We start from the raw sequence: 22,452 nt of genomic DNA, 5'->3' as shown, positions 1-22,452 counted from the left end.
CCCTGATCTCTCAGCAGACCCTGTTAGAATTTCCCTCTCCTCCTCCTTTCCCATCTCATCACCACCACCTTTAGGTCAAAGTACATTTACTTGACCCATTGTTAAAGGTGCCAAACGAGCCTGTGTACCTTCCCCACTCTCCTCTCTTGCTGCTTCTCCTGTTCTCACTTCCATTTCTCTTTTCTGGACCATAAGACCTTCCATTCATGGGGTTGGGGATTTAGCTCAGTGGTAGAGCGCTTGCCTAGCAAGCACAAGGCCCTGGGTTTGGTCCTCAGCCCCGGAAAAAAAAGAAAAAGAAAAAGAAAAAAAAAAAGACCTTCCATTCCTGATGCCACTGTCCTGTTCAGAACAGCAAAATACAGTCTTTTAATGCAGCCTCCTATTCCCCAGCCCAGCTCCCTCACCAGGCTGACTCGGTGGATTCGAATGTGTTCATCATGTAGCTTACATCACTAATCACTGCTCAACCAACATATGCCAAACCCTGCCCAGCACTTTTATAATTCCATTTCCACTGATTTTTTCTGATTCCTCAAAACCCTTTTTCCTTCAATTTATTTTATTTTTAAATTATGTTGAAGTACCAGGAGACAAGCCTGGGACCTCCGTGTACAGACAAGTACACTACTGCCCAGTTGCATCCCTCAAGGTTACCCGTCTTTCTTTAAGACCTTACTGGAAAAGCTGCAGCAATAAAACACCTCCCCAGAAACCTTTCTAGGTCTCCCCTCAATCCTAAAATTGAAACTACTAGCATAGGCCCATATTATCTCTATTGCTTGTTTTTAAAAATTATGGCAAAGTATATATAATATACAAATAATCGTTTTAATAGTGGTAGGTTTCCAGCTCATTGGCATTCATGTATTCACGTCGCGTGTAGCCATCATGTCGCCTGCATAACCATGCTTGTATTTCTTTTTTAAAACTTACTTATTTTTATTTCATGTGTATTGCATGTATGTCTGTGTGAGGGGGTTATATTAAAGACAGCTGTGAGCTGCTATGTGGGTGCTGGGAATTGAACCTGGGTCCTCTCGAAGAGCAGCCGGTGCTCTTAACCTCAGCGTCCTCTCTCCAGCCCTTCTTCTTATTGCTATGGTTGTTGCCTTCAGATTGTAAACAAAGGGATGTAACTGGGCAGCAGTGTACTTGTCTGTACATGGAGGTCCCAGGCCCATCTCCCAGCACTTCAACATAATTTAAAAATAAAATAAATATGAAACTCAATGCTCGTATGTTAACCTTAAAATTAAATTTAAAAACGTGTCCTAGTTTGCAGGCATTTGGTTAGTCAGCATGGATGGGCACGAGTTTATCAGACTTGGTTACTGTGCTGTCAGCGTGTCTCTTATGCCGTGTTACCTGCCTTTCTACACCACTGGGGAAGCTCTGTCCTTTGATGAGTTATGAACTGAGCTGTGCTTTGGATGTGACACTGACTTCTCTATAGACAGATCTCCCAATGTTTCTTTCTCCCAAATGTTCTCTTCTTGCCTTTCTTGTATAGTCAAACTACCATGCATTTCTTGAACACTATAGCTTCTGAAGGTTCCAAGTTCTTTGTGACCCTAGCGCTCACATTTTGCAAATAAAGAAATAAAGACCATGTTAATAATACCTAAAATTTAAAAAACACTATGCCCGAGATTCTCAGCCTGTAAAGGGCAGAAGGGCTGTCACTCAGGGTACCTTTATTGCTAAGTCTGTAAAGGCAATAGGTCTTGTTCTTCTGAGCACTGAAGGATCTTGCATTTATCATCTTAGATGTACCAAGAGCTGGATAAAGATAACCCTTAAAATGCACATTTGTATTTTGTGTTCTCATGGGTGGAGACAAAATTCTCTGAGGACCTGTTTGGCCAGGTCTGAGGACGGTTGAGAGAGGATGCCTGTTCAGCCAGGGACAGGGCCGATAGGAGGATCTCGATGAGTATAAAAAAATAAAACAAAACCAAAACCTCAGCAAACCTGAGTTTTGGGGTGTCTTTCAGGAATTATGGAAATGACTAAGGTCAGGGCCTGTTTCACATGTAGAAAACAGTGGGAAGCTTCAGGTTCTGTGCGGTTTGCCTACCCACATTCTAGGAGCAAGGTGAACTCATAAAGAAGTTCTGCCTCTCTCCTCTCTTTATTTTCATCCCCCTAAAACAAGATGGGAGAAAATCAGGTGGCAGGAATGATAAGGTAAAACCCTCGTGTGGATGAATGTATGGGCTTATGGGAGTGATGTGGGAGCGATGGTCGACTGTGAGTGCTAACCTTCCGGTTCTCTCCCCATTACACACGTCTCTAAAGAGCCCATCCTCTCACCATTTCCTGAGTTATGTAGCTGCACTACCCTAGATGGAGTCTTTGTCTCTCACCACCTTCTTGATAACACACACTGCTCAGTGCCAAAGACTTGTGTGGTCCTGCAGGGCTCACAGCACTCACATCACTCAACCTCCTTTTGAACCATTGCTCTTCCGTCAGTTGTATAAAGCCACAGTTGACATCTCCTTGTTTCCCTGACTATAGCTAGAATAGTGTGTGCTCAGGAATATCTTTGTGCCTGACCTCTCATGTATGTAAAATGGGCAAAAGAGTAATAACTACCTCATACAACTTCTGGTAATACTGTAAATATATAAAATTGTTAGAACTGGTCTGAAATTGTAAGCAACTAAAACTGTTATTAGTTGATTTAATCATACTTTTCCTAGCTGCTTATCCTACCAGTTAAGGATATATACATATATATTCTTTCATACACGCACACACACACACACACACACACACACACACACACACACTTTCTTCCCAGTGTGTATAAACCTTCCATTTTAGTTTTATATAATTGAAGAGCCTTCTTCAATTTCAAACAACTTAATGGACACAAAAATATGTACATGGAAAAAGCTGGATGATTTAATTTCTTTGGTCTTTGGGGGAGTGGAATTCTTTCCTTCTGCAAATAAACTCTTTTCCCCATCACATTGCAGGTGGTATGCAAGATTACAACTATGTGTGGGCCAACTGTTTTGAGATCACATTAGAATTATCTTGCTGCAAATACCCACCTGCTTCTCAGCTTCGACAAGAATGGGAGAACAACCGTGAGTCTTTGATCACATTGATTGAAAAGGTAAAAATTGCTGGCTGGAAGGTTGGAATTTAGAAATAATGAGTTAAACAAGGGAGAAATCTGGATACACTTGAAGATCAATCCAAATAGCATGTTCTTTATCTCATGCATTTTAAGATTGTACATTCTCTTCTAGGAATTGTTAGTTTATGATCTACTAGAGTACATCAAGCTCCTCCTTTTCTACTCTGACCCCCAGTCCTAGCTCCTTGCTCCATAGAGGCTTCCATCGACAGTCTTAGAACACTTTTACAAATGGAAATATGGGGCCAAATCGTTAGTGGTGGGGGGGGGGGGCTCAGTAGTAGAAGGAGTGTTTGGCATGAATGAAGCCCTGAGTTCAATTCTTGGCACCAAGAAAACCCTACAGTTTTGTCCTGTCAGGTTAACAGTGCCATGTGTTCATATTGCTAAAGACCCTTTCTCATTGTGAACGTGCTTATCAGTTTAGTGTAAACATGAGAAATGTTCCTGCAGCTGTTGACTGTGCCAGAAATTATAGTTTGAAGAGGAAATTTGACTTCAAAGAGAGGGAATTTCAAACACACACACACACACACACACACACACACACACACACTAAATTTAGGAGTTTAGTGCTGAGGCTAGAGAGATGGCTCAATGGTTAAGAGCAGGCTGTTCTTGCAAAGGACCTGGGTTTGGTTCCAACCACCAACACAGCAGCTCACGACCTACTGTAATTCCAGTGCCAGGTGTTCCAACACTGTCCTGGCCTCCATGGAGCACCAGACAGACATGTACTACACATCTATCCATTCATCCAATACATACATGCATGCATGCATGCATACATACATACAGGCAAACATACACGAAATAAAAATAAATCTTAAAAAATAATTTAGTCCTTTACTTTATTTCAACTTCAAGGGATTAAAAAACACTTTGCATGCTGGGCATGGTGGTGCACTCCTTTAATCCCAGCTCTCCAAAGTCAGAGGCAGGGGATCTCTGTGAGTTGGAGGCCAGCTGGGCTCCATAAAGAGCTCCAGGACAGGCACAACTACATAACGAGAGCCTGTCACAGAAGGAAAGGACAAATTGAAACTGTCATGGCAGTCTGACTGTCTAGAAGCTCTAACACCGAACTGATTGCCTCTGAGTTTTGATTTTTGTCTTTTAGGTCCACATTGGAATTAAAGGATTTGTTAAAGACTCAGTCACAGGCTCTGGGTTGGAGAATGCAACCATCTCAGTGGCTGGTATTAATCATAATATCACAACTGGGAGATTCGGTGATTTCCACAGACTGCTCATTCCTGGAAGTTACAATCTTACAGCGGTTTCACCTGGGTAAAAGTTTTAAACTAGATTCTTAATTACAGTGCAAGCCTCTCTTTAGACATAGGGTTGTCTAAATACTTCTCACTGAATGTGGCTTCTGTTTTTTCTGATTTTCTCATTTCCCCTTTAATAATGAAAAGAAAGTGCTATCACTGGAGCGTTCTGTCCTATAGTGCAACGGTGGGAGGCATAACTGGAGAACTGGGAGGAAGGAAGAGAGAAAAGCTTTATAAAAGGCTCCACTGTCGGGAGCGTTGCCACAGCTAGTTGAATTGGGTAGAAGCAGCTGGGGCTCCAGAGATGGGGTTTGAAGACCTGTCTCCCAGTTTCCCGATACAGTAAAGCAGTGGGATTTCACCTGTGCGAGCCTTTCTGCACACTCACTTGATGAGGATTTTATTGATAATCTTTCATCCTGAGCTTTGTAATGGGAAGAAAGGGAGAGTCTGATAAGGCGAGGCAAAGGTGGATAGCACATGCTTTGAGCATCACAGCAGCAGTTAGCTTGTCTGCCCCTTCAAACAGCACAGCAACATTTTTGGCAAAATTTTAATGTGAGATACACAGGAAGCTTTGTGTGAGAAATAACTCTTTCAAGACTTAATCCAAGACTTTCTGTGAAATAACTTTCTAAGATGGCTAAATTTATACAGTTGACTTAGTTTATGTTTTGAGTTTTGATAGATCACTAAGTGAAGGAGTATGAGAAAAGATCATAGTGTTTCTATAATGCTAACTCACCATGATTCTTAATTCCAAGCCACCTCCCTTTCCAATTTTTAAGGTATATGCCGTTGACTATTAATAATATAGTGGTGAAAGAAGGACCAGCCACAGAGATGGATTTCTCCCTTCAACCAACTGTGATGTCAGTAGTGCCTGACTCGACTGAGGCTGTGACAACTCCCGGCACAGTTGCCGTTCCTAATATTCCTCCTGGAACACCATCGTCCCATCAGCCAATTCAGCCTAAAGACTTTCACCACCACCATTTTCCTGACATGGAAATCTTCTTGAGAAGATTTGCCAATGAATATCCTAACATCACTCGCCTTTATTCTCTGGGAAAGTCCGTAGAGTCGAGAGAACTGTATGTGATGGAGATATCTGACAACCCAGGCGTCCATGAACCAGGTAATGGCATGGCCTTTCACATGCTCTCAGCAGTGCCTCTCAAAGCCAGTGTTGGATCCCTGTGCTTTGTCTGGAAATGTTAATTACGAATACCCAGTCAGTCTCCAGAAGAGAAAAATCCATCTGGAAATCCACATTTGCATGGTGTTTAGTATGTTCATAAACTAGATTCATTTAGCTGAGTTCAGTTTGGCATGTGGATATACATATATGAGCATTACACGTCTATGTATCTATAAGATATGCAGACATATATGCTTTGAGCCTGTACAGATATATATTCTGTAAAGAAGCTATAATATGTTTATAAAGTTTTTTTGATGTTGGCAAATACATGTTTACTTAATATTTTGGTTTGGAATTTTTATATAAATATTAGGGGAAAAACAGAGTCCATTTTAACTGAAGAGGAAAAAAGTCTTCTGTGTAATTATTTTGTTTCAGGTGAACCAGAATTTAAATATATTGGAAATATGCATGGAAATGAAGTGGTTGGAAGAGAACTGCTATTGAATCTCATCGAATACCTCTGCAAGAACTTTGGAACAGACCCTGAAGTAACAGATTTGGTTCGCAGCACTAGAATTCACCTCATGCCATCCATGAATCCTGATGGGTATGAGAAGTCCCAAGAAGGTAAAGAAGAGCTGACTACTAAAGCCTAATCTGTGGTTATTCAGAGTGGAAACGATGTTAAACTTTTTACTCTGGTGATTTATGAGTGATTTTAGCTTTTATGTACTTAGAAAATAGGGCAGACTTTTCAATATGTGATGAAGCATATGTATAGTGTGTGTGTGTGTGTGTGTGTGTGTGTGTGTGTGTGTGTGTGTGTGTAAGGCAGAAGTTGATATTGAGTTCCTATTCGTTGCTCTCCACTTTATTTGTGGGAACCTGGAATCTGATTCAGCTCAGCTTGCTGGTCAGTAAACTCCAGGGATCTGCCTAACCCTGCCCCCTAGCGCTGGAGTTGCAGACACATTACAGTGCCTAGCATTTTATGTCCGAGCAGGTATCTGTGCTTGCATAGCAGACACTTTTCCAACTGGGCCATCTCTCCAGGCCTTCATCAAGACGTGGGCTCCTTGTTTGGTTTTTGCATTTCTGTAGTGGTTGTTTGTCTTCTTCAGTGTTCTCTAGAGGAACAGAACTGATAGAGATAGAGAATGGATTATGTGAAACCATAAAAAGGGGTTTGTTAGATTGACCTCTATGATTAGAAGGTAGGTAGTGCAATAACGATGCCATATGTTGGAACCAGAGAACGTGGTAACTGTTCAGAACAAGAAACAGGAAGCCTGGAGACAAGGATCCAGCGGTGCTGTCCAAGGCTGAAACCCTGGCATCTACCTGAGGTCACTGATGCCTGTTCCCATTAAGAGGCTTGAAGATGCGGGAACCTGATGTCTGTGGGTGGCAGCAGCAGTGGTTGCACTTGCCTAGGAAGAACAGAGCTATCAGGCGCTAGCTGACTTCCTCCATCATGTATTTTGTTCTGTCATATTCAGAGCCAGTCTTCCCCCTCCCCCTCCCTTCCCCTCCCCCCACCTTTTTGTTTTGTTTTCTGTTTTGTTTTCAAGATGTGGTTTCTCTATGTAGCTCTGGCTGTCCTGGAACTCAGAGATCTGCTTGCTCTGCCTCCTAAATGCTGGAATTAAAGGTGTGCTCTAAGAGAGATAGATGTCTCATCTCCGTTCTTCTGGAGGTTCAATTCCTAGCACTCACATGGCAGCTCACAACTGTCTGTAACTCCAGTTCCAGGAGATCCAACACCCTCACACAGACATACATGCAGGCAAAACACCAATGCACTTAAAAATAAGTAAATCTCTTTTAAAAAATGATCAATGTTTTTCCGTCATACCATTCTATATGTAAAATACCTTGAAGCCATACCCCATAGTGTGATTTGCTAATCTTGTGCTGTCTCTATCCAGTCAAGTTGACAAGCAAGACTAACCATGAACTTATTAAAAATAATGGAAGATTTTTCATAAATTGTTTCATTTTAACAGTAGTTTTTATTAAACTATTATATTTGCAACAGTTCTTATCACTGGAAAATCAAACCAGATAATATTTGAAGCCAGTGGCTTCTGTACTTATCCATATTCCATACCTGCTAAGTTATTGCTTTTTCTTTTTCCTGCCTCCCCTAGCAAGCCCATCTTTCCCAAGGCAATGCTGAAAGGGCTGGGAGGACAGGTTTACACAGGCCACCTTCTACAGAACTCTAGGAGAGTAAGAATCCATCTTTTCCCAACTTATGATTCCATAGGGAACTTTTAAATATTTTTCCCTATAAAAGGTTTGATGATTTTCATCTATATTAAACTTATAATGGGTAGATTAGCAAGGAAAATTAAGTTAATTTATATTCAGAAATATGAGACTCATACAGGTATAAGTCTCAAAGGAGAACTAGTTGAAATTTATATATACCTAAGCTAGGGGTTTGGGTCTGGGTCGATGGGAGGTGGTTATGGGGTATGGAAGGTTGAGGGGAGAAGGGTCACAGCCAGCACAGGTTGTTTTGTCATGCAGATAAAGTCGGCAAGGTGACAGCTGTCTGTGATCATCTCTGTGCCAGGTGTCAGACCCCCACTCTCTATTTAAGGGGTGCCTTTCCTAGGTAGGCTGCCAGCGGAAAAGCTTTCTCTGTATACAAGGACAGCTTTGCAGAGCTATTCCCATCTCTGCAGTTAACTGTAGCCAACTGAAATATGTCCATGCAGTCTGTTGACTCTCCCTCAGCTGCTCCTAGAGTGATCCCTGTGAGGGGAACAGGCACCACCACACAATGTGTGCATCCAGACACAGGATGGGGAGCTCACACTGAGCCGACCCTGGGCTCTCCTTCCGACAGACTGGGGTGGACCCTTACTGCATGCAGGTTCTTGCTCCTCCCTCCTGTCAGCATTACAGATCCCTCCTGATGCCTCCAACCCTTCTGTAAGGGGGAGCCCTCCAGTGGGCCCTTCCCTCACTTGGAGTTCTTCTCTCTAAAATGACGGTAATTACACTCTCGCTCATATCAGAGTCTACACAGTTAAGCTTGAGTTGAACTTTTTTCCTCTATTGGATTAAGTGCCCACAGTGTTCTCTCCTAACTTTACCTTCCTGTAACTGTTTTAATGTCAGCACACCAGTTTTCTTTTTGTTGGTCTCTTTTCTCATGATGAAGCCCACCAACTGAAGGGCTGCTTATGCCATCATGTGTGTATTATATCACTTGAACAATGCTTTAGTATAATTTATGTAATTGGATTTTTTTCCTCTCAAAGTATAAGCAGAAGACAGACACTAGAGAGTAATGATTTTACCACTTTGCTTTAAAGATCTGTAAGACATGGTTGCTTTTTTTAAAATACATAATGTACCCCCCAAAAGCCGTAATTCACTCAGTGGGATTGGAGCCTGAGATGCTTGCATGTTAGGGTGGCTGATGTTGTGTGTGATATTAAAACACAGTGAAACCTGCCTTAAACTTTAATCTTTTATCCTGCAGGAGACTCGATAAGTGTAGTTGGCAGAAACAACAGCAACAACTTTGACCTAAACCGAAATTTCCCAGACCAGTTTGTTCCGATCACAGATCCTACCCAACCTGAAACTATCGCTGTGATGAGCTGGGTGAAGGCCTATCCGTTTGTGCTGTCGGCCAATCTGCATGGAGGTACGGCAGCTCCTACGCCGCTAAGTTCATCTTGTTGAGAGCATTTGAAACCCTGCTGCAATTGTCTGCTCGTATAGTCCTAGGCTTTCTTCAAGTGAGTACTCTGTCACTGCCTCTGTGACAGAGAACAGTTAAAGCCTTTCTCCTTTCTCCTTTCTCCTTTCTCCTTTCTCCTACTCTTGTAGGCCAGTCTCATGGCTCTCCCACTCTGTTCCCCACTCATCTTCCTTCCTTCTTTTCTTTCTTTCTTGACTTTTTTTTTTGGTTGGTTGTTGTTCGTTTAGCCATGTCCTCACCATGTACCAAGGCAGGCCTGACGCTCACTGTGCAGGCCACACTGGCCTTGCCTGCAGCCATCCTCCTCCTGCCTCTGCCTCCGTGGTGCTGGGATTGCAGGTGAGCATTAGCAGGCCCAGCTTGCTCTCATCTTTTGTCACACAGTTTTTCCTCCCATGCCCTTTCTCCTCCTTTCTTTTTCTTTCCTTTAAGTTTTAATGTTATTTATTATTACATATGTACTGTGTGTGTGTATGTGTGTGTGTGTGTGTGTGTGTGTGTGTGTGTGTGTGTGTGTACATGCTATGGCATGTGTGTGGAGGTCAGAAGACACCTTTCAGAAGTCAGTTCTCTTTTTCCACCGGATTTGAGGATCTAATTCAGGTTGTGGATTTACTCACAGTGCTTTTCTCCCACTAAACCATCTCTCCCTCCCTTTCTCCTCTTCTTCCCACTTCCTGCCTTCCTTTTTCTTGGTTTTTTGTTTTTCATATCACTATAATAGTTCTTTAAAGGTTGATTTGTTACACTGTTAAATGGTCACTTTGCTATCAAAAAGTCAAACACATTCTCTTCTACTTGTGCCCTCCCCCCTGTGTACCACACACACACACACACACACACACACACACACATACACATACACACACACACAGTAACTTAACTGCACCAAAATGACTTCATTCTCATTGGGGATTTGGGAATATAGTTGTCAAGATGACTCATCAGGAATGAGTCATTTGAACAAAATGAAAGGTCAATATTAAGAGAAACATCATAGGTATATATCTGAGCCAGTAGGGTACCTACCTAACATGCATGAAGCCCTGGAGTCTGTGACCAGCATGTACCTCTTAAGCCTGGCATGGTGGCATATGCCCGTAATCCCAGCACTCAGGAAAGAGAAGCGGGAGGATCAGGAGTTTAAGGTCATCCTTATCTACATAGTAGTTCAAGGCAACCTGGGGTACATGAGCACCTGTCTCAAAACAGTCATGTGAATAAGAGCGGAAGTACCAGTCTGGAGAGATGGGCCAGCAGATAAGGACCTGTGCCAGGTTCCATCCTCTGAACCCACAGAGTGGAAGGCAAAAATCTACTCCAGCAAATGTCCCTCTGACGTCCACACATGCATTTTGATGCAGTAGAAGGCATTATAAGCAGACAGTCAGACATGTGAAAACAGTTTGACAATCAGGAAAATAAAGGATGTGGTTCTTTGACAATCATAGCTCAGAGCTTCTCCCTGAGACCCACCATTGTTACTCTCCTCTTGTGCAAAGCATGAGGTGGGGGATGGCCTTTTTGCAGTTGAAAGCATCCCTTTCTTCCTTGAATCCTTCATTGTTGTTACAACCCCAACTGAGTCACTAGACCATTTTTCTGTGTGGACCAGGCTAAGTTGCCTAACCTCCTGTTTTAGAGAACGCATCATTGGCCTTGCTTGACAAATCTCATGGCTCTCCCTCTGCCTCACCTTTCCTGTTGCTGTGATAAAACACCTGACAAGCACTACCTAAGGGAGTGGAGGTTTATCTCTGCCCACAGCCCTGGGGTGCAGCTCATCCTGGCAGGGAAGTCTTGGCAACAGAAGCTTGAGGAAGCCTCTTAGAACGCAGAGAATGGTAAATGATTGAGCCTGAGCTTCCTGGCAGTGGAGCCCAGGGAGCGGTGCTGACCCTTTTACAACGAATGTAATCAAGATAATCCTTAAAGGATGCATAGAGTCTAACCTGATTAAATAATCCCTCAAGGGTCCAAAGGAGGGCTTGTCTGCTGGGTGGTTCCAGGGCCTGTCGAGGTCATGAACCGGACCTTCCTTCTCTGACTGTACTGTGAAAGCTTGTTTTCCACAACTGATCCATTTTGAAACAGTGCCTTTTCCTGTTTCCCTTGTAGGTTCCTTGGTGGTTAACTACCCTTATGATGATAATGAACAAGGAGTTGCCACATACAGCAAATCACCAGATGACGCCGTGTTTCAACAAATAGCACTTTCTTATTCCAAGGTATACTGGAAAATTAAGTAAAAACTACCTTAAAGCACTCAGGTAGATGCTCTCACTGCTAAGATACCCAGGGCTCCTTTCATTTTTTTTTTCCTTTTTCTTGTTTCTTGTCTCACTTCTGAACATTACATCTCTTTTTCCACCAGCTTTTAAACTCAGTTATGTGTTTTATCTGTGGTTTTTAACTCAGCACCTGGAACAGAAATGATGTCAGCTCATTTTATTTAGTACATATTTAGTTTATAAGTCCAATAAAGTTGCTAAAGCAGAATTGATAAGTTAATTTTTTTTTTTTTTTTTTTTTTTGCCATACAACCACAACCATGCTTTACAAATAGTCTGTGTAGCCAATCTTGGCTACTTTGTGGGTTTTCTTCCACCCTTCTTCACCCCTTTTCTTCTACCCTTTTAACCCCACAACACTAGGTAGGAGACAAAAAAGGATGGAGAGCGAAGGGGCGATGTTCTCCCTGGACTTCCTGCTGATTAGGAGTGTGACAGGTTTGATGTTTGTTGTTAGGAGATCTGATTTCTTCTGGTCGTTTCATCTTTGCGCACAAGAACCTAACAAACCTCCACCAACAACCCACCCGCCTCTCAGGGCCCTAGCAGTTATATGCGCTCTGGAAAGACCCCAGGATTTCAAACATCATACAACAGCAGACACTGCTGGCTGCTGGCAACATCATGCCCCTGGCCAAAGCATGAGGCAAATCATAGTCGGCTGCTGTGGACACCCTAAAGCAGCCACACATCCCATACCTGGGATTAAAATGAAAATACATTCTTATAATATTTCTGGATTTTTTAAAGAAACCAAAATTCCAAAATTGTCACTACACGTCTTGGTTGTATTCTCTTAGAGCATTTGAACATAGGTCAGTCTGATTACCATACCAACAAAGACAAACCCTACAACCATCTCAGTAGAGGAAAGGCAGTTGAATGCTTGTGACAGAGACCTTTAGGTCTGTTAAAGCTAAGTTTTACTATCTGGCTCCCTGTGTAAAATGTTGCCGATTGGTCATAGTGCTTGAATCCCTGTCCTTAGGAGGTGAATGGTGAGGCAGAGGAGCATGGATTAGGGGACACCCTAGTTAAACAGCAAGCTCCAAGTCAGGGTGGGCTATGAGAACGTGGCTCAAAAGACAAAACAAAAATCACCAGTAATTCATTAAGATATTTGAAGTTTTACCTTAATGTAAAAAAGGGCAAACAAGATTCTATGTTTTCTAAACTTCCTATATAATGAGCACAGTTTCTTTTCCAAATCAAAATATCAAGATAATGACTGGGGAAGTTGCACAGTTAACAACATGCATGATGACTTGAGTTCAGATCCCTGGTATTCACACAGAAGTCTGGGCACAGAGGCACATCCATAACCCAGCCCTGGGAAGGCAGAGGGGAAGACTCCTGGAGCTCCCTGGCCAGCCTTGATGAATCCACGAGCTCCAAGGTCAAAAATGATTCAGAGAGGACACACTTCAATCTCTGTCTTCCACATACATTAGTATGATGAATTACACTGACTTATTTTTAACCATATACCCTCCTAGCACATATACAAAGAAGTGTCAAGGGGTGTGTGTGTGTGTGTGTGTGTGTGTGTGTAAAAAGCACACAAAAATGTAAATAGTTGTGAGAAAAAAGTCATGCTGGGCTTCAGGACTGGGTATGATAGTTTCCCATGTTGATCTACTGATTGGGTGTGTAGTTTTATTGGTTATGGATCATAAAAGTTAATACTGCAACTCTGCTCTCTAATACAACCTTTTGTCACTTCATCTTCATACCCCCTCTGCAAATGGACCTTGCGAGATTCATTTTCAGAGTTGCTAATAAAAGAATGCACCTGTTTATTTTTCTTAAAAAATTGTTACCTTCTATTTGAGTATGACATATCTGGAGAGACATGCATTCAACAAGAAGAATTTATTATACCATCTGTCAAAATCAAAATTAATTGATCAGATTTTTATATATTCCCACCACACTCTGCACTCACTCACTGTGACTTCACAATTCTTTACCTTCATTTATTTCCTTAGACTATTAACCTTTTTACATTTGTCTTTCTCCCTAGCCTCGACCTACAGCCTTATCTTTCAGTGATATTCCTAAGTCTCTTGCATACACCCTTTGACGTACATACCAAGTATCCCAAAATCCAGTCCTCAGGAGGACTGTAGCTATGTAAAGACTGACCAAAAGCAACCTTGGGAGAGAAAGGTTGATTTGGCTTACGTATCCTGGGTCACAGTCTATTGAGGGAAGCCAAGACAGGAACTCAGCAGGAGCTGATGCGGAAGCCCTGGGAGCTGCTGTTCACTGGCTCACGCTTCATGCTTGCTCAGCCTGCTTTCTTACACAGACCAGGTCACCTGCCTAAGGGATGGCACCATGCATGGTGGCCTGGACCCTCCCACTTCAGTTATTAACCAAAACATGTCCTATAGATTTGCTTAAGGCAGTCTGACCAAGGCGTGTTTTCAGCTGATATGTCCTGGTTTATGTGGATGGACAAACCAACCACTGAACTACCACCTCTCTTCTCCATCTCGTCATTGCAGATATAACCCAGAGTAGTCACACACCTGCCACACTCAGCTTTTCCTCACTGACCGTAGCTGAGCCCCGTCCAGGGGACCAGTGAGTCACATTTTGCTGCTTACTCCCCCCCCCCACCGACTTATTTCCCGCTGTGGTGATTGTAATTCCTCTAATTCCTCTGTCATTGACTGTGTCCTACCTGGTCTCTCTTCCTTTTTAATCCCACTGTATCCTGCCTTCTCTGGAGTCTTGTGTCTGTCTTCTACTGCCCCTGGGAAAGCTGATTACTAAGTCTTCTGTCTTTGTTCACAGTCTTCTTTTTCTTGGCCAGGAAGCAACTTACTAAAAGTAAAGGCTTACATAAACCTTAATAAACACCCAGAGTAAGTCTCTGTTCAGAGCTTGTTATTTTAAAGTTAAATGCCTCATTCTCAAGGTGATAAGAAAATTTGATATTTTTCTTTTCATGCTTTTTTGTCCTTATTTTCTGTTACCAAGCGGGGAGATGAAGCTTTGGCTATTGTTCAGAGTTTAAAATCTTCCAGAAACTTCTTCCCCAGTCAAAAGTCACCTTCTCTCCTCTGGGTTCTTAGTGTTTATTTGTGCCCTCTGGGAGCTGTAAGTGTGCTCATGTACTTTGTGCCAGACGCCAGGCTGCAGACTGAAGACACCAAGACCCAGGGTGTTTCCACGAGTCTTGTCCTAAAAAAAGAAAACAGCTGGAAAAATGGCAACAAATAAATAAGAATAAGGAAAACATGGTTTTAATTTTTCTCATAACTGTGTGTGAATGTGTATGACTGTATGATGAGAACTGTCGGCCCCATTCTCTGATCAGTGCTGGGAAGCTTGAGACAGCCAAGGGACAGTGTCATCTCAGAAACACACAGCACAACCCCAGCTCCTCCAGGCTGTATGTGAATGTATATGTGACTCTGTGGAGTCAGTGTGGGTCCCAGGGATCAAAACTCAGGTCTTCACATGGTCAAAATCCAACAGACACAGAAAACCATACATTGAAAGCCTCACGACTTCTCCCACTTGAAACCCTCTTATACACCCTCTGGTAACCTTTGTAAACCTGTTCCTGAACCACATAAAACACTAGTTTAAAAAAGTTTAAAAGTAGATGCAAGCAAATACCAGTAAAGACTCTTTTCTCTCTTTCAGGAAAACTCGCAGATGTTCCAAGGTAGACCTTGCAAAGACATGTACCTTAATGAGTATTTTCCTCATGGCATAACGAATGGAGCGAGTTGGTATAATGTCCCAGGTAAATAAGGACCAAGGCTTTACAATGTAGGTTTCCCACTCTCCTAGACAGTGCTGCTTCCTAATGATCCTTTTCAATTTTGAGGAAGAACTTTTTTTTTCCTAATGCTCAATGATTTAAGGTATTACAGTAACCTTCTACCTGTTTTGCATTTGGTGCTGTTTGAATTCTGCATAGACATTGCACTACAGTCTGACTGACTGGTGTATGGCCTTTTACCTCCCAATCATTATAAGTCTTTCATGTGCTACTGGGAAGACTGTGAGCGCTTATGGAGTGCAGATCAAAGGGCCCTCTCAGGAGTTATTACTGTTGGTCAATAACTGCAGAGCCAAGAGAAGTTGGTGGTGGTGGTGGTGGTGGTGGTGTTAACTAGGAATAATCCTCACCTTGTAGAGTCTAAACTATTAAAATGTATTCAAAGTGACGGTTTTAAGCTTTTGCCTTTAGGTGGTATGCAGGACTGGAACTATTTACAGACGAATTGCTTTGAAGTAACCATCGAACTAGGTTGTGTGAAATATCCATTCGAGAAGGAACTGCCAAAGTACTGGGAGCAAAACCGGAGATCTCTAATCCAGTTTATGAAACAGGTAACTACTCAGAAACAAGTGTGAGTCCTTCCAAGTCCAGGCGAGCTTTGTGAGCGGGTAGTTATTATATAGCGAAGGGAGAGTGTCTTTAAAATACTCTCCTGTGTATGAGTGTTTTCCTGCATATGTGTATGTGTGTCCATGTGTGCAGAGTCCACAGAGGCCCTGTGGGTCCTGGGCCGCAAACCAGGGTCCTCTGCAAGAGGCAAGTGCCCTTTAGCCACTGAGCCATCTCTCCACCCCCAGAAAATACCTTCCGAATTCTAATTTGTTTTAGTTATTTGCTCTATTTCTGTATTCCAGTTTCTTTTATTTACATAGAAAATTCATGGGTATAGATGAGTTTATTTGTCTAAATGAAGAAAACAGTGAGTGAAGAAAGTAGCATCTGCTGTGATGGCCAGTGGTCAGTCTGTCCTGGCTTTATAAAAGCTGACATAGATTAGCTCATTAGAAGCATTTGCCAGGTGATGGGTATGAAGGATGTTCTTTTGTTGTCGTTGTGTGCACATGAGGGTGTAAAATGGTTTCCTTTTATTTGGATGTGCACAGTGGCTAACAGGTAAAGATGCTTCAGAGTGGTTAGCTATCACAGTTTTATCATTTTCTAAAGTTTGATGCTAATATTAAAAATACTTTGTGGTATGTATTTGTGGTATTCATAGAGAAGGCATAAGACTGATACAGTAAACACTCCTATACCACACCTAGGTTTAACAAGTCTAACATTTTGCTGGCTTTGGTTTACTTATATGAAAAATTCACAGATGCATGTTTTTTGTTTGTTTGTTTGTTTGTTTGTTTGTTTGTTTTGGTTCATATGCTTGTTTTTGGCTGAACCATTTCGGTAGAAATTGGAGCTATTGGGGAATTTTGCCTTTAAATGCCTGGACATCTATTTACTTGTATTTATTTATTTTAATTTTATGTGTATGCTGTTTTGCTTATATATGTCTGGTGGTTGTGGAAGCCAGAAGAGGCTATCAAGTCCTCTGGAACTAGAATTACAGACAGTTGTTAGCTGCCATGTGGTACTGGGACATGAACCCAGGTCCTCTGGAAGAATAATTAGTGTTTTTAAATGCTGAGACATCTCTCTAGCTTCTGAGCATCTATTTTCTAAAAATAAAAATATTCTTCTATATCTCATCTCTAGATACCCAGAAAATTATACCAGTTCTCTAATATTACATAATTTGTAAGTCTATATTCAAATTTCTATGTGCCCTACAAATATATATATATATACATATATATATATATATGCACAAGCAGGATATAGTATATTTGATTTTTATATCTCCTTGCCCTTTTTAATATAGAATATTTTCCTTTTAAAAATAATCCATTCAAAACAGTTCTAGCATGTTTTCTTTTATAGCATCCTATACTGGAAGTAGTCCCAGTGTCCTAAAATCTGAAGTTGTCTTATGTTCCTCCATGGCCTCTGCTTTCACAGGCATTCAGAAGCAAATACATGTTTTAATGAGCATTTAAATTCAGCTCTACTGGGAACATTGAAGTTCTGGTAGCTCCTTTGTTTACATTATTAGTAATCTTTTAGTTTGGATATGAGTTCCCAAAGTAATTAGATGGGTTTTTTCCCTTAAAATCTGGTATTCTTGTTCTTTATACAGGTTCATCAGGGTGTCAAAGGATTTGTTCTTGATGCCACAGATGGTAGGGGCATATTAAATGCCACCCTCAGTGTTGCTGAAATTAATCACCCAGTGACGACTTACAAAGCTGGAGATTACTGGCGTCTCTTGGTCCCAGGGACATATAAAATCACAGCATCTGCTCGAGGGTAAGTGATGAATCCTTTCAAATTGAAAGCTTGGGAATAAGACAAACATGGGCTTCCCTCTGCAAAGTTATTTCCAGAAAGTCCCTCAGAGCCGGCTAAACAGTGCAGGGAGGGTTGGAGCTCGTTCCCCAGTGAGCACCTGCTGCCTGTGGCCCTACACCATCGAATAGGCCTCTGAAGTCATATTTCTTTGCCTTCCTCCACTCTGATCATCTGCCCTCTTCTTGTGACTTCCCTCACTGTTAGTAGTAATTCTGGGACATGCTTTCTGGAAGAAGTAAGGGGGGAAAAGATAAATACTTATGTTCCGCTGAGTAAGGTCATGCAGTTCGGTCCCTCCCTCAAGAACACCGTTCTATATTTTATAGCTTCGCCAAGCTCTCGTGTGCACTCATTTTCTGATACATTCACATCATTGCTTTCATGAAAATTTCTGCTGACTGCAGTAAGGCCATCTTCCTCTTTATATCTGTCTGTCTGTTTGAGAGACAGGGTCTCTCATGTAGCCCAGGCTGACCCCAAAACTCTTGGTCCTCTCAAGTGCATGCTGAATTAGATTTATTTATTAAAAAGAAGAAAGTGAACCTGTGGCTTTTCTTTTTCTTTTGTTTTTAGAAAACTAAAACAACCTGGTTGTCTTTACAGTCCTTTACAACTGGTAATGAATTGGAAACACCTATTTAACCTGAAACTTCTCTTTTGTTGTTGGTTTTGTTTGTTTCGTTGCTGTTGTGAGGCAGGAGCTGGTGAGGTCCAGGTGGCTTGACTTAGTGTGTAGCTGAGGTTGACTTGAGTTTCTGATCCTCCTGCCTCTCCCTCTGGAGTGCTAAGGTTACAGACACATCACCACACTCAGCTGGTTTTCTTGGTGCATGATTTAGCAAGAGTAGGCACTACCACAGACTTCTCTCCTCCCCTTTGGAGACAGGCAGAGCTGTTAGTGCCTTTCTTTGCACCAAGAACAGAGAGCCTTTAAAGAGCCGGTGGCTCAGAAGCCCACGCTCCTGCCCTGCAGGTCGTTGTTTTCTTCTACTTTGGCAGACTAATTAGAGAAGCTAGAGCCCCAAGGTGTCTGAGAAGCAGGCAAAAATCCTGTCTTTGGTAGAGAATGTCCTAAGTTGCTACCACAGGCTCTCCCACCCACATACCATAAATGCTGACAAATGGATTCAGACTCCAGGAACCACTGGTAGCTGCAATAAGTTCAAATTTGCATTTGAAATTATATTTTATTTTTATTATTTTAAGTGTATGAATATTTTGCCTACATCTATGTCCATGCATGCCTGTTACCCACAGCACCCAGAAGAGGATATTGGATCCCTAGATCTGGAGTTACTAATAGTTGTGAGCCACTGTGTGGGTCTTGAGATTTGAACCCAGATCCTCTGGAAGAGCAGGCAGTGAGTGCTCTTAACTACTGAACTCTCCAGCCCCTGAAATTCTGTTTGTTTTGAGACTGGGTCTCTCTACATAGTCCCAGCTGTCCTGGAACTCACTATGGCAACCAGACTGGTCTCAAGCACAGAGAACTGCCTGCTTCTGCTGGGATTAAAGCTGTGCTGTGTACCACCATGCCCAGCATGAAATCCTAATTTGAATCTTAGAAACTTATTCATATTATACATTACCTATGTTTGTTTTTGTTATTTTTTTAAATAATAAATTGACTCTGGGTTGAAACTTGCTCCTTTTGGAAATGACATGTTTATTTCTGGAATTCATTCATTCTCTTCACACCTCTATTTCCTGGTGCTTGAATACTGCGAAAGTGTGCATCTGTCCTGTCTGCTCTGTTACAGGTATAACCCCGTCACCAAGAACGTGACCGTCAGGAGTGAAGGTGCTATTCAGGTCAACTTCACACTTGTTCGATCTTCAACAGATGCAAACAATGAGTCAAAGAAAGGAAAGGGGCATAGCACCAGCACTGATGACACCAGCGACCCAACTTCTAAGGAGTTTGAAGCACTGATCAAACACCTTTCGGCTGAGAATGGCTTGGAAGGCTTCATGTTAAGCTCGTCCTCAGACCTGGCTCTGTATCGATACCATTCCTACAAAGACTTATCCGAGTTCCTGAGAGGACTCGTAATGAACTACCCACACATTACAAACCTTACCACGTAAGATCTCCCTGCTTTTCTTCCTTCGTTTAAGCGGGTCTGTTCATGCTTTGCCCCATCAGAACAGGCATTATGCTTGCTCAGAGGGTTACCTGGGGGAGCTGATGGACGAGAGTTGGAGTCTTGTCTCACAAGGATGTTTTTCTGGCAGTGAGTCTTGTGCATCGGTGGAAACTTCTTGTTAGATTAATGGTGTGGATGGAGCCTTCGGAGAGTCAGAGTTTCTCTTCCTGTCACTTTCTCCTTTGACTGTCACGTGTCTGCGAGTTCCCGCTGCAGATTTGTCTCCTCGCTAAATGCTGTCTAGCTTATTTCATTTTGCTGAGGGCAGTGGACACACTTTGGAAGGCTGAGCTCAGATCAGGGATGTTTATGCCAGGCACGTGTAAGCTGCACACCTACTGAGTGTATGCCACAAGTGCATAAGCTGTCTTCTGCACACCTACTGAGCATATGCCACGAGTGCATAAGCTGTCTTCTGCACACCTACTGAGCGTATGCCACAAGTGCATAAGCTGTCTTCTGCACACCTACTGAGCGTATGCCACGAGTGCATAAGCTGTCTTCTGCACACCTACTGAGTGTATGCCACGAGTGCATAAGCTGTCTTCTGCACACCTACTGAGCGTATGCCACGAGTGCATAAGCTGTCTTCTGCTCACCTACTGAGTATCATTTAGCCTTTTATTCTTTTACTCAGTTCGTTTCATTGATTCTAAAATTTTGCCAGAAACTTTAGCTTTTTAAATTCTGATTTACAGTGTTTACAGATGCAGAACAATATTTAATTTGGAAGAGCCAGCTAACTTCCTTTCTTCCATAGACTTTAGTATTTCTGCCTTGTTTGGGCTTTAAAGTCATCTGCCATAGCCATACCACTGCCCACTGCTTATGGCCCCTACTTAAATAAAGCCCAAATCAGGCAGTATCCTGCTAGCTAAGTTTTTTAAAAAGCTCATTAAGTATTTTAGCCATTCCAATTCAAGATGTGCTTTTGAAAATTAAATAATTCCTTAAAATACAACATATCTGCCTTTGGTAGTCACGGGCTTTTTAAGTGGTATATCAACAGGCACCAAGTTCCATTGACTGGCGTTGTGACAAAGCAATCACTTTTGTCCTATTAATGTTTTTCAATTTAATGCCAATTCTTTACTCCTATCTAGGTCTGGTAAATCTTCTGTCATGGTAAAGGAAGCCAGCCGTGAGCTGGAAACTCTTATGAAAGTAAATTTAATAATTGATTTTGTTTTTATTGACTTAACTTTTACTGTCAAGCTGATGTTGCACTTATTGTAAGGTATAAACCGTTATTCATACAGATTAATTTAGATTTTAAAAAGAGAGACTCCCACATTTAGTATATTTAAATATTTACATGATAAGGATTGGAGCGACTCAGTGTTGCGATGTGTGAGGACTGAGTCTGCAGGCTGTGGAACAATCCTGCCTCTGAGTCTGGCAGTTCTCAAGGAAAAGCATTCCTCGAAGGTTCTCTGATACAGTGTCTCAGGCTTTAAAGACTGTAAGGCCGTTGTGCTCCATCTCTGTTTAAAGCCTGTAAGTTGAGTTTAACGTAACACTGGATTACTTGCTGACTTTTTTTTCTGGTTTCTGAAAGTTTGGGACAGAGTGTTGAATATCGTCACATTTGGTCCCTTGAAATCTCCAATAAGCCCAACATATCAGAACCTGAAGAACCGAAGATTCGTTTTGTTGCTGGTATCCATGGAAACGCTCCAGTTGGCACTGAACTGCTTTTGGCTCTGGCAGAATTTCTTTGCCTGAATTACAAAAAGAATCCAGTTGTTACCCAAGTAAGAGAATAGTTTGTTTTGCCATACTTCAAAGACGAAGGCTCTGGGATCATTGATGTCAGAGCGCCATTTAAAACTTTTTAATTTCTTAGTAGAATTTACACAGAAGTATTTTAGTACATTGTGGTTCTATAAGAAAGAAAAAGAACCATCTTTATATATACTCACAGTTCATAGTGTCTTTCTAGTATATTTCTTTGTTTATGTTGAAAAGCAAAGAACAAAAATTACTGAAAGTTTACGTTCAGTCCAGTACTCCTGTAAGCTGAGGCTCCTTTTATCCTTACCCACAATTCTGTGCTTTCTAACTTCAGGATCTGCCATTCTCAATTACTTATAGACAAGTCACTTTACTATTGAAAAATACAGTGAAAGACATAATTCTTTTTTCCTTTTTGGGTACTAGATAAAACCATTGGGGATCTTGGCTGCAAGCAATTGCATACAGACTGATATAGCGTTATCTAATTCAGCCGTCTGTGGCCGTAGAAAAGAGGTCTGTCCTAGAGGCTTAGTTGTATATGATTAAGAAGCCTTGATCTTTGCTGATGTAGGGCAAGGAGGATAAGAAAATGCATCCATTAACTGTGCTTACACTGAACTCAGGAGAGGTGGGAAGGGCGAGCACTTGTGGGATACACGACTGTGCCAAGCACTACCGCTCAGTACTGTCTGCACATTGTTGCTCAGCCCTAAGCGCTGTAACACAAGTAGAAGCTGGGTAGAGGCGTTGGTTAATTCACTAAACATCTG

General features: G+C 42.0%; 1 protein-coding gene across 1 annotated transcript in view; it reads left to right on the top strand.

Moving 5' to 3' along the window:
- The window catches only part of Cpd (carboxypeptidase D), a 63,957-nt gene that overhangs the window by 27,656 nt on the left and 13,849 nt on the right, over window positions 1–22,452 (top strand). Inside the window, 11 exon segments of the mRNA NM_012836.2 lie at window positions 2,988–3,130; window positions 4,275–4,444; window positions 5,220–5,569; window positions 6,014–6,205; window positions 9,078–9,245; window positions 11,421–11,530; window positions 15,254–15,356; window positions 15,807–15,949; window positions 17,587–17,756; window positions 19,559–19,882; window positions 21,504–21,699. Of these exon segments, the coding sequence (NP_036968.1) occupies window positions 2,988–3,130; window positions 4,275–4,444; window positions 5,220–5,569; window positions 6,014–6,205; window positions 9,078–9,245; window positions 11,421–11,530; window positions 15,254–15,356; window positions 15,807–15,949; window positions 17,587–17,756; window positions 19,559–19,882; window positions 21,504–21,699 (2,069 nt within the window).

Source organism: Rattus norvegicus, chromosome 10, assembly GCF_021556685.1.
Source record: "Rattus norvegicus strain SHRSP/BbbUtx chromosome 10, alternate assembly SHRSP_T2T, whole genome shotgun sequence".
NCBI classification, from domain to species: Eukaryota; Metazoa; Chordata; class Mammalia; order Rodentia; family Muridae; genus Rattus; species Rattus norvegicus.
Note: the sequence above shows the minus strand (reverse complement) of the source record. Positions and strands in the feature narration are given on the sequence as shown.